The sequence below is a fragment of the Lithobates pipiens genome, unplaced genomic scaffold (assembly GCF_037356315.1).
Source record: "Lithobates pipiens isolate NorthernLeopardFrog02 unplaced genomic scaffold, aLitPip1_a1.2 Scaffold_18, whole genome shotgun sequence".
In the NCBI taxonomy this organism is placed as follows: domain Eukaryota; kingdom Metazoa; phylum Chordata; class Amphibia; order Anura; family Ranidae; genus Lithobates; species Lithobates pipiens.
Genome location: NW_027507758.1, coordinates 405,044,143 through 405,055,196, shown reverse-complemented (window position 1 = coordinate 405,055,196; position 11,054 = coordinate 405,044,143). Strand labels below are relative to the sequence as shown.

Sequence of the window (11,054 nt, the reverse complement as noted above, 5' to 3'; positions counted from 1 at the left end):
GCCACAGAAAGGAATAATATCAAAAGTTAATCTTTGTGAGCTGCCTTGGGTCATGGACTGCACCAAAAGGGCAGTAACCCATAGAAACTAATCAGAAACCATCTGTCATGCCCGATTTAACCTGCTGGGAGGTGACATTTGTGGGTTACTGCACTACTCACATTATGATGCAACAAAAACTGCAGGCCTTACAGTTGAGAGCCATAACTAATTACCATCTTGTGGAGTCATCACTGAATCCCAATATGCCCAAAGCCAAGTCTTTCACGTTAAGCTTAAGAAAATATGTTCTGAACATTCACACTTATTTCATTAAAGGTAAATGCATTGCTGCTCATAGTAACACATTAAAATATTTTACTTCCAGCCCTGTGATATTTGATAGGAAATCATGGTTACATGGGTATATTTAGCTAAAATGTTATCTATGAGAATCAGTAGCTTTAAAAATAGTAGAGCAATCAAAGACAAGTTATTTTTAAGACAGACAAGGCAATCACAGCTTACGGGAGAGGCGGAAGCTAATCAGAGAGAGGAGTAAGGCTGAAGGGAGAGAGGGGGACCCAATGACATCTGGAGGACGTACAACTCCTGCTGTAGCCTAAATATGTCTCTAAATAGATTAGATCCAGGCTGAAAGTAAAGGTGGAATAAGATAGGAACATATTATCAGTACTGTCTTGATTTCTACAAAACCAGTAAATGATAGTTGGCACAGCATGTACTATCATTATCCTGTAAACACCATTAATTTTTAATTTGTGTACATTTAAAACAAAAAGAAATGGGATCTGTTAAAAAAAAAAAAAAGACATAAAAATGGAACCCTGACATCTTCTCAGCAGACCTGTGGTACAGTGATATCTAACTGGCAACCCTTGTGTCCCATCCCTGTTGCTTTTCTGGCTTGACATGGCAGCCTAGGGCACAAGCAACATGTGGTTATAAAATATATTTAGGTGATATTTACATGCTCACCATTCTTTTCAATAGAAATATTAAAAACTGAATAATGAGTAACTTTGTGCTGATTAACTTGTCCTAAAGGGCATCACCACTAACTGTGAAACATGAATGCTCTTGATGCCTGTTGATCACACTGCTTTATATATGTATTACATACGCATTATGTATTATGTATGGTATGTGTAACATTTATCTCCATCTTATTATTATTATTATAAGCACAATTTAAATATACTGTATGGATTTATGGAGGCACAAGTGGTTCCACATAGGACCCGTGAAATCTGAAGGCCTGCTTTACACTACTGAGATGTATGGGTGCATAAAAAGAATAAAGAATAAAAGATAGACCTGTGCTTTGTAATGGAAGCATATAAAGCTGACAATACTGAAAAATGTATCTCAGACTGGTTTTTGTAGTGCAGGAAATTGTGGGAAATTAGGATTTGTTAGTAGCATCTGCAAAATGGAATGCCTGTGCTTTAAAGGGCTTGTAAAGTCAAAAGTTTTTTTTTATCTTAATGCATTCAATGCATTAAGATAAAAAGCCTTCTGTTTGCAGCAGCCCCCCTCAGCACCCCTAATACTTACCTAAGCCCCCTCTGGCCAGCGATATCCATGAGTGTCTCAGCCATCCGGGACTCTCCCTCCTGACTGGCTGAGACACAGCAGTGATGCCATTGGCTGCCACTGCTGTCAATAAAAGTTAGTTAGCCAATTAGGAGAGGGGGTGGGGCCGAACCACAGCTCTGTGTCTGAATGGACACAAGGAGCTGCAACTTGGTTCGGGTGCCCCCATAGCAAGCTGCTTGCTGTGGTGGCATTCAACAGGAGGGAGGGGTCAGGAGCACAGAAGAAGAGGAGGATCTGGGCTGCTCTGGGCAAATCCACTGCAACAGAGCAGGTAAGTATGACATGTTTGTTATTTTTATAGAAAAAAAAAAGAGAATTTACATTGACTTTCAATAATATATTATGCTATTGCTATTGAAAATATTTATAATTGACTTTGGACGTAGAACCATTTAGGTCTAATCTTAACCTATTGGGGTAATATTCTAGGACATACTATAGCTCAGATATCCTGAAAGTCTAGTTTTATGATTATAAGATTTTCTGGGACATATTTACTGTATCAATTATATACTTTAAACAGACTCAACAAAACATAGTTTTGACCCTCAACAGTCCCACCTTTATTTAAAACATATTTTAAAATTTTACTTTTTTTCAAACAATTTGTCTATCTTTGTTTGAGATAAGTAAACCCACTGCGTAATTTAACATACAGCCAACCAAATAAATGATTGTTTTTTATCCTGGATCACAGACCTACTCGGATGACCCATCAAGTGCAACAGAGTGCATTATTATTACCATTTAGTTGCACGGTCGTAGAAGCATTTGTTGAGAAGCTCAGCAATAAAAAGCAAAACAGTCTGTGCATTTGTGTTAAAGGAAATTTCTGCAGTGTTCAAGTAGGTCTTGACCCATGTAAAACCATATAGTGTAGTCTTGGTCATTCAAAACTTCTTGACCAATTAAATCATACCAATTGCTATGCTTGATCTAGAGCAGTGTCATTTCTATATCAGATAGAGTTAGCCTGTTTCTTTCTAGGTATAACTGGACTAAAACATTAATTATATTCTGTTAGTCACTTGCTAACAGGGCCTGCAAACTATAAACTAGACTAGTACAATTTTATGAGACTGCTAGTTAAAAAAAAAAAACATCAAAATGAATAGTCTAACAAGACCAACATGAGCAGACACATCACTGACAATTGCAGGATTTTGTTTTAAATGCTGAAACTATAACATAAAGGAAGATATACTGCTGAAAAGCACAAGGGCTTATTCCATAAGATAAACAGTAATATACAAAGTGCAGTAACTCAAAGCAACCTGTTTGAAATTATCTTTCCCTTTTATAACTAGAATATGCTTAAATCAGATTGGTTGCAATTGAATCACTGCCCTTGATACATAATTACTGCTTTTGCAATGTTTTTCTGAAATTGCCCAGCTGTTTAACATGCTTCTATCTGACTGCTAACGCTGATTAAATATTTGGAGAAAAAAGTCTAATAGATAGGCATATAGGATATAATATCAATGACCCATGCTCTAAAATAGTTCTACTGTGTCTCCTAGTGTCTACTGTGCAGAATACATATATACCTTTTCAATGGAATGGTTTATATAGGTTCTTGACATTACTTTAGAGCTGATATCTGTTTTATTGACAATTTTTCTTGCTGGGGATTTCCAAACATTCATTAACCCCAATTATTCTTAAATAAGTTTGTGTTATTAGCATTTGCTTACACTTTCTGACTGGTATAAATTATGATCTGTTTCCAAAAGTCGTTTTTTTTTATACTTTAAAACTCATGAAGAAAAAGGGAGAATTATCTTAAAGAAAGCATATATGTATTACTACTGGAGCGACCTTGGGTCCACATGAAGCTGGTAGACCCTTTACAGCTCTTCCACTACTGAACAGAACTGCTCATCTCTGGTTTAGATTATGTCAGTTTGCATATGGTTTTATATTCATTTTTATCAGCATTTTTAAGAGTGTACATAATTCATGATCTTAGTGGATAAAAATATCCCTATAGAATATATTTGGTCCTATTTGCCATTTCCGGCAGATTTTTAAATCTTTCATTACTTTCAGACACTAATGTCATGCATAATTAAAACTGACTAAAGTGCAAACGTATAGTTACAAACAGGCTTGGTACAGCCTCAATCAGTGCAACTTTCTTTTTTGTATTTGTAAAGTTATAATGAATTTTGGCAGTTGGTTATACTTGTGGACAATACCTCATATATCAGTTAACAAAGGCATTTTTGACAACAACCAACTTCAGACTCTTGATTACTGCTGTATATTGAGGTGCACTGGATCTTATAGATGGTATTTCTTGGAAGGTACCTGCTTACATATATAATAGCAGGGATTGCAAAGTGTTGCTAATAAAACTACTCCACATCTACTAACATGTATAAAGGTCATACAGGTTATGCGCAATCATTGTATAGTTGGTATAGATCCTCATGCACTGGCCAAGAGTTTTCCTTCTTTGTACTGCAGATGGTCATAGTACTAAGCTCAAGTACGGAGCAGCACCTTCAAAACACAGACATCTGATGTAGTATGGAAGAAATACATCCAGAATCTGGACTAGTTTGCTGTATCAAAGTATCTAGGACTCTTTTGTATGCAGTCTGATCAGTCTCATAGATATCTAATAAAAGATAATTTCTCTGAAAATGGTCTTTATTGGAAAGGCAAATTTTATTCAAATGTTCATAAAATAATGTAATCTGCAACTCCTTGCTGTTTGTGCTTTTATGTCAGATGTAACTGACCAATCTTTGGGATAAAACGGCCAAGTTATCATCTGATGGAAGTACTGAATATCATGCCCATCTGAATCTGCAGCAAACACTTGATTTGTAGAAAAGGGCATTGAGGTCCAGTCATTCATGATTCAATATTAAAGGCTCTCAAGAGAATATCCAGGTCTCCCACATTGGCAGCATGAAACAGTTCTGGCTGGTCCATCATAGAAAGGGCTATTCTGAGTGCAGCCCAAATATTGCCTGAGATGACTGGGTGAAGGGACTGCAGCTGAGTCCTGCTTTTCCTCTGCAGGCTTAGGGCTGTAAGGAAGTTGCTAACAGCCTCTCTGCAAAGACAACATATCAAAGGAAAAACATATTAAGTCAAAACCATATACATATGCTAACGTAATACTTCTAAATGAAAAGAATGCAGATTTTAGAAAACACTGTTAATAAAATACAACATTCTACTATTCCTTCATCGTTTTTACCAAGAACTAAAATGTTTTCTTTTCTAGATATGTCAGTCTTCCAGATCACAGTCAAACATTTGAGCTTCCCTTTACCCTGAATATCCTGAACAGTTAAAATACGGTATTAAATGAACACAATATTAATGGAAACTAGTTATTAAAGCCCAACTCCAAAAGATTAAAAAATCCACCCCTGCGGTGAAGACACCTGCACTTCAAAGGTTATTTGCTTGTTTAATCTAGGGGCAGTGGATTAAGGGAAAAATACTTACCTACTCGTCACCCCAGCAGGCTCCCTCCAGTACTGTTACTGATCCCCTGCAGCTGCCATTCCTATCCTCCACTTTAGCTGATCAAGCTCAGGACTGTGCATGATTGGCTGTTTACTCGTTCAAGTTAAAAACTTGAAGTCCAATGCCACGTACACACAATCGGAATTTCTGATGGGAAATGTTCAATGTGAGCTTTTTGTCGGAAAGTCCGACCGTGCGTATGCTCCATCGAACATTTGCTGTCGGAATTTCTGCACACAAATGTTTGAGAGCAGGTTCTCAAATTTTCCGACAACAAAACTTGTTGTCGGAAGGCCCGATTGTGTGTACACAAGTCTGTCACACAAAAGTCCACGCATGCTCTGAATCAAGCAGAAGGAGCCGCACTGGCTATTAAACTTCCTTTTCTCGGCTTGTTGTATGCATTGTATGTCACCGCGTTCTTGATGTTTGGAATTTATGACAACATTTGTGTGAGCGTGTGTATGCAAGACAAGTCTGAGCCAACATCCTTTGGAAAAAAATCCACGGTTTTGTTGTCGGAAAATCCGATTGTGTGTAGTCATATATAGATGGCCTGTGGATGGCAAGTGCTGGATGGTCAAGCTCATTAGCACAATGTAATGCAGGGTAATGTACGTATACCTATAGCTGTGAATTCACGTCTCCTTTAGCCTCTCTTGGCTCTCCTAAAGCTGTCAGTCCATGGGTGTGGCATAGGATGGGAACATTGGTAGATGAAGACAGAACATCATGTACTATCTGCAGCTATACACAACCACCAACAACTTTCACAGCTGTAGTTGTACTAGATTTGTCTCTCCTCCCCTCCCCACAGTCTGTAAGTCTCAAGAGAAGGGGCAGTTTGTCTCAATGGTTTGCCTGCTATCAGGCTAAATCAGTGTAGCAGAACAGTGATGATTGTTGGAGAACAGGAGCACATGTAGGTGTGAAACTAAGCTGGTATAATTTGGTATAGATGGTATAATTTTTTTTATATTCTCTAGGTATACAACCACTTTAAAATTAGCTCATGTACAGTGCTGAAATTTTACAATGGATTACTACACATATTTTGACAAATACAGAAAAAGCACCAAGATTAAAATAAGAATATGCACCCTGCTAGACAACGTCAGCCTACCAAACAACCTTTCCTTACTCTACCCTAGACTCAAATAAAAAGATTTAGATATAGATTCACAATGCAGTTTAAAATGTTAGGTTCTTGTTACTGACCTGTGCGCTCCAAGGTTAATGCAGCTTATTCCTAAATTATATCTGGACCTAATAAATCCTGGCTGTATCTCCAGGGCTTTTGAATACGCCTCTACTGCTTCTTCACTTTTGTCTCCATTGGCTAACGTTGCACCCAAGCGGTTCCAAAGTGAGTAGTCCTGGCAAAGAAGAGTTAGTACAAACTCTGTATTTCAGTTCATATTCAGCTAGCAAAGATGAATGTAACATATATCTAAAATATTTCTTAGTAATGTGCAAGTCAATTATTTTGTCTCTAATGACATCTACATGTATGTGTATAGTATTTATCACTGGTCCAGCTATAATGCAAACCTAAAAATATATCATGAGGACATTAAAGTCCAGTTGATGCCCCATACCTTTTTATCTTCTTATTGTCAAATACCTCTGAAAGTTATGGTTTTTGACTGATTGTTGCTTGCTAATGTCCAAAACACCCTTTTCTCTCAGTAAAAATGTTGCTGTCACCGTCAGTTGTTTTATGCCGGTATAGCTTAATTTTAGTCACACCCTTCGGCACTAGTGTCTTTATGCAGACCTGAACTGCAGAGGAAAACAGGGGGCATGTCTGAACAGCAATATTACTGAGTGTTCATAACCTGGTCTAGTCAAACTCTGGTGGCTACTGGACTGCACACTGCTGTTTAGACAATGTTCACAACTGCTGTAACAGGGAAGTGGAGGTAAGTCTATGAAAATGGGGGTTGTTAGTACATTGTCTATATGATTGCATATCTATTGCTATGAATTCAGTTTGACATTAACTTATACACATCTGCCGCACTGCCAGGCAAAATGATGACTCTACTATTTCTTTTGTAGTTGCTCACATTATGGTTCAGATTTGCTGCTTCCTGGATCACTTCCTTGCTAATTGGAGAGAAGTGATGATCCAGTGAAAAAAATGGGGGTGGGAATGTGACAACTGTCAGACAAAACGGCATTCACTGTCAAACTGAACTATTTGCCTGGAGTTCTGTTTTAATAAGATCACGTGATTCTAAAACAAACAGAATGAAATGTAATATTGTGTGCTCCATAGGGAAGTTGTTAAAGAGTACATAGGGTCACCATATGTCAAGGAAAGGCAGGGGCAGGAAGCTCCTTTGACCATATACACTTTGAAATCCTTTAGTGTTACTGATGCTGTGTATCTGCTAAGTATTTATTTTTTGTTTAAATTATTTATATATTTTAAAGCATACACAGGGCATAGGTTGGAAAAGTAAAGTTGGTATTTAGAAATTCTTCAGCTTTCATGAACTTACATCAGGTCGGACCATTAAGGCAGAGTTGAAAGCATCTACAGCTCTATCAAACTCCCCACTTAGGTTAAACAAAACTCCGAGTCCAGTCTGCAAGTCCGGGTCTATTAGGTCCCCATTCTGATGTGCTGCCTCTAGATACAAATCCTTTACCTCTTCCAAGGAAATACTGAAAGTATAACAATTCAGATTAAGAAAAGCAAATCATACAACATAGGAAATTGTGGTCACACGTATGATTTAGCTTGCATTATACAATTGTTGCGATATATCATGGCTTAGTAGTAACAAGCTGCGTTATTCTAAAAATATATACTAATAGCTTTTGCTGTTGTCTATAAAACTCTGTGCATACCAATGACAGCTTCTAATTGAATTCTACACGTGGCTTATTTTATGTATACCTTCTTTAGGCACATACCCCATATCATGTGTGCTGTAACAGACATTTTTCTTTATTATTTTAATATCTGCAATTGTATATCTGTTAATTTAGGCTCTTTCTAATATTGTGTTGTCAAGCAAATTTGGATGATCTAATTATTTCCTGTTGCCTTTATAAAAAGAAAGCTTCATTTTAGCTTTCACTTATCCTAAACATCATCATCTTCCTTGGGAAATACACACAAGAAATGACCAATTTGTATGTATCTTGGATCCCTCTATATTATTTATACTGCAGAGAAATAAGCATTTGCTTCCTATCATTACCCTGAGATAAACTGCTCTAAACTAGTGCAAAACGGCAATATAACGTATTTGCCTTTTCACCCAAGAAGAACATGATACCTCCAGCAGATAAAAGGCTTCCAGGACTACATGGACAATTTTTCCCCTGGTTTTGTCTTTGAAAAATACATTACTGAGCCTCACAGACATTCAGCGTTATTACACTGCGCCCTACTTGATTAAGCGAAAAATAACCACAAGAAATGGGTCACTACTAATAAGGCTTTAAAAAGTAAACTTAATAAGCATTTAAAAAATTGATTTGCAAGTTGCAAAAGCAGTTTAAGAGAATCAATTATTGCAATACAAGCATATAAATTAAATTATGACTAAAGGCAAAACGTTTTTTTTTTCGTTTTGGATAGAGTGCAGAGGGATTAGGACACCTTGCAGTTTTTATTGCTATCTGTGCCCCTGTTAGCGAGATTCACCCTCTCTATTTGTCCTGTTTACCATCATCATTGAAAGTAAAAGAAAAAACTAAATTTTGGGTTGTCCCCAGAAAAGTAATAAAGGGGAAATCTTCCAATGGGGGCACTAGTTCTGGTGACCTGGGGGGTCCCCAAGAAATGTCCTTAGTTTGCAGGGATTTCCTCTCACTTCCTGTTTGGCTATGGGACAGGAAGTGAAATCTCCGCAATGAGACATAAATGGCAAAAAAAAAAAATCTTATAGGGTTTATAACACTCATGCTCTATCCAAAATGAAAAAAAATAAGTTTTGCCTATAGTTCTACTTTAACCACTTGCCGCCCGCCCTATACCAAAAGCATGGCGGCATAGTGGTTTCAAAATCCCGACCGGACGTCATATGACGTGATAAGGTTTTTGAGCCGCTGCGCGCCCCCGGGGGCGTGCATCGTGGCGATCGTTGTTGCGGTGTGTCAATCTGACACCCCGCAACTATGATCTCAGTAAAGAGTCACCGACGGAGACTCTTTACCACGTGATCAGCCGTGTCCAATCACGCCTGATCACAGTGTAAATGGGAAGAGCCGGTGATCAGCTTTTCCTCACTCGCGTCTGTCAGATGCGAGTAGAGGAGAGCCGATCGGCTGCTCCTATGACAGGTGGGGGTCTGTGCTGATCGATTATCCCCCCCCGAGGATGCCCACACTGGACCACCAGGGACACCACCAGACCACCAGGGATGCCCAGCACAAGGTATGCCACCCTAGACCACCAGGGATTCCAGTCAGTGCCCACAATGGATGCCAATCAGTGCCCACAATGGATGCCAATCAGTGCCCACAATGGGCATCACTAATTGGCATCCATTAGTACAGTATAAAACAATACAATGCTGCCTATCAGTGCCCATCTGTGCCGCCTATCAGTGCCCATCCGTGCCCATCTGTGCCATCAATCCATGCCCATCTGTGCCGCCTATCCATGCCCATCCGTACTGCCTATCAGTACCAATTTGTGCTACCTATCAGTGCCCATCCATGTCGCCCATCAGTGCCGCCTATCAGTGCCCATCAGTGCCACCTATCAGTGCCGCCTATCAGTGCCGCCTATAAGTGGCACATATCAATGCCCATCAATGCCACCTCATCAGTGCCACTTCATTGGTGTCACCTTATCAGTGGCCATCAGTGCCGCCTTATCAGTGCCCATCAGTGTAGCCCCATCAGTGCCCATCAGTGAAGGAGAAAACTTACTTATTTACAAAGTTTTGAAACTGAAACAAAAAAAACATATTTTTTAAAAAAATTTCGGTATTTTTTTATTTGTTTAGCAAAAAATAAAAACCGTAGAGGTGATCAAATACCACCAAAAGAAAGCTCTACCTGTGGGCAAAAAATGATAAAAATTTCATTTGGGTACAGTGTAGCATGACTGCGCAATTGTCATTCAAAGTGCGACAGCGCTGAAAGCTCAAAATTGGTCTTGGCAGGAAGGTGTTTAAGTGCCCTGTATTGAAGTGGTTAAAGCATATCTAAACCCATATACTGCAGCTTACAAGTCCTTAGATGTGATGGCTGACTAGTTTTCTTTTTTATGCAATTTTTTTTCTCCTCATGACCAATAACACATGTACAGTCCTAGGATGACAAATATTCATCCACTTTATCTATAGGAGAAGTTGCACTGATACCATGAGACAGAAGTGTATTAGACTACAGAGCACCTTTTGAAAAGCCGTCAAAATCATCTAAGACACTCCATATTTAAATTAAAATTCCAGAGAATTTTCTGGTTGTATTATAAATATAATTCTGACAGTATTTTGGGCAATTTCTCCCCTGTTTTTGTCTTTGGAAAAGAAATGACTTAGCCTCACAAATATTAAGCGTTATTACACTGTGCCCTTCTGATTAAGCCGAAATAACCACAGGAAATGGGTCGTTGCTAATAAGTCTTTAAAAAATAAACTTAAGCATCGAACAATAGATTTTCAAGTTGCAACAGTAGTTTAAGAGAATCAATGATTACAATGCAAGCGTATCTAAACCCATATATTGCAGCTTACAAGTCCTTAGATGTAGTGGCTGATTAACCACTTCCCGACCAGCGCACGACGATGTACGTCGACAGAATGGCATGGGCAGGCATATTGGCGTACAGGTACGTCCAATATTCAATGCCGCCCTGCCATCGGGAGCGCGCCGCCGGCGGCGCGCTCCCGCGTTGGTCGGGACCCCCGTGAGTCCGGTCGTGGGACCCGCGGACTCGATCGCCGCGGGCATCCCCGCGATCATCTCACGGAGTGGCCGAATGGAGAAAA

General features: G+C 39.0%; 1 protein-coding gene across 4 annotated transcripts in view; it reads right to left on the bottom strand.

Annotated features, from left to right (window-relative positions):
• Positions 1–1,900: 1,900 nt before the first annotated feature.
• The window catches only part of PEX5L (peroxisomal biogenesis factor 5 like), a 377,606-nt gene continuing 368,452 nt past the window's right edge, over positions 1,901–11,054 (bottom strand). For all 4 annotated transcript variants that reach the window (XM_077487914.1, XM_077487916.1, XM_077487915.1 and 1 more), the window contains 3 exons: positions 7,599–7,764; positions 6,310–6,467; positions 1,901–4,669 (listed from right to left, as the gene is read on the bottom strand). In XM_077487914.1, the coding sequence (XP_077344040.1) occupies positions 4,465–4,669; positions 6,310–6,467; positions 7,599–7,764 (529 nt within the window). In that variant the 3' untranslated portion in view covers positions 1,901–4,464. The remainder of the gene's footprint in view (positions 4,670–6,309; positions 6,468–7,598; positions 7,765–11,054) is intronic.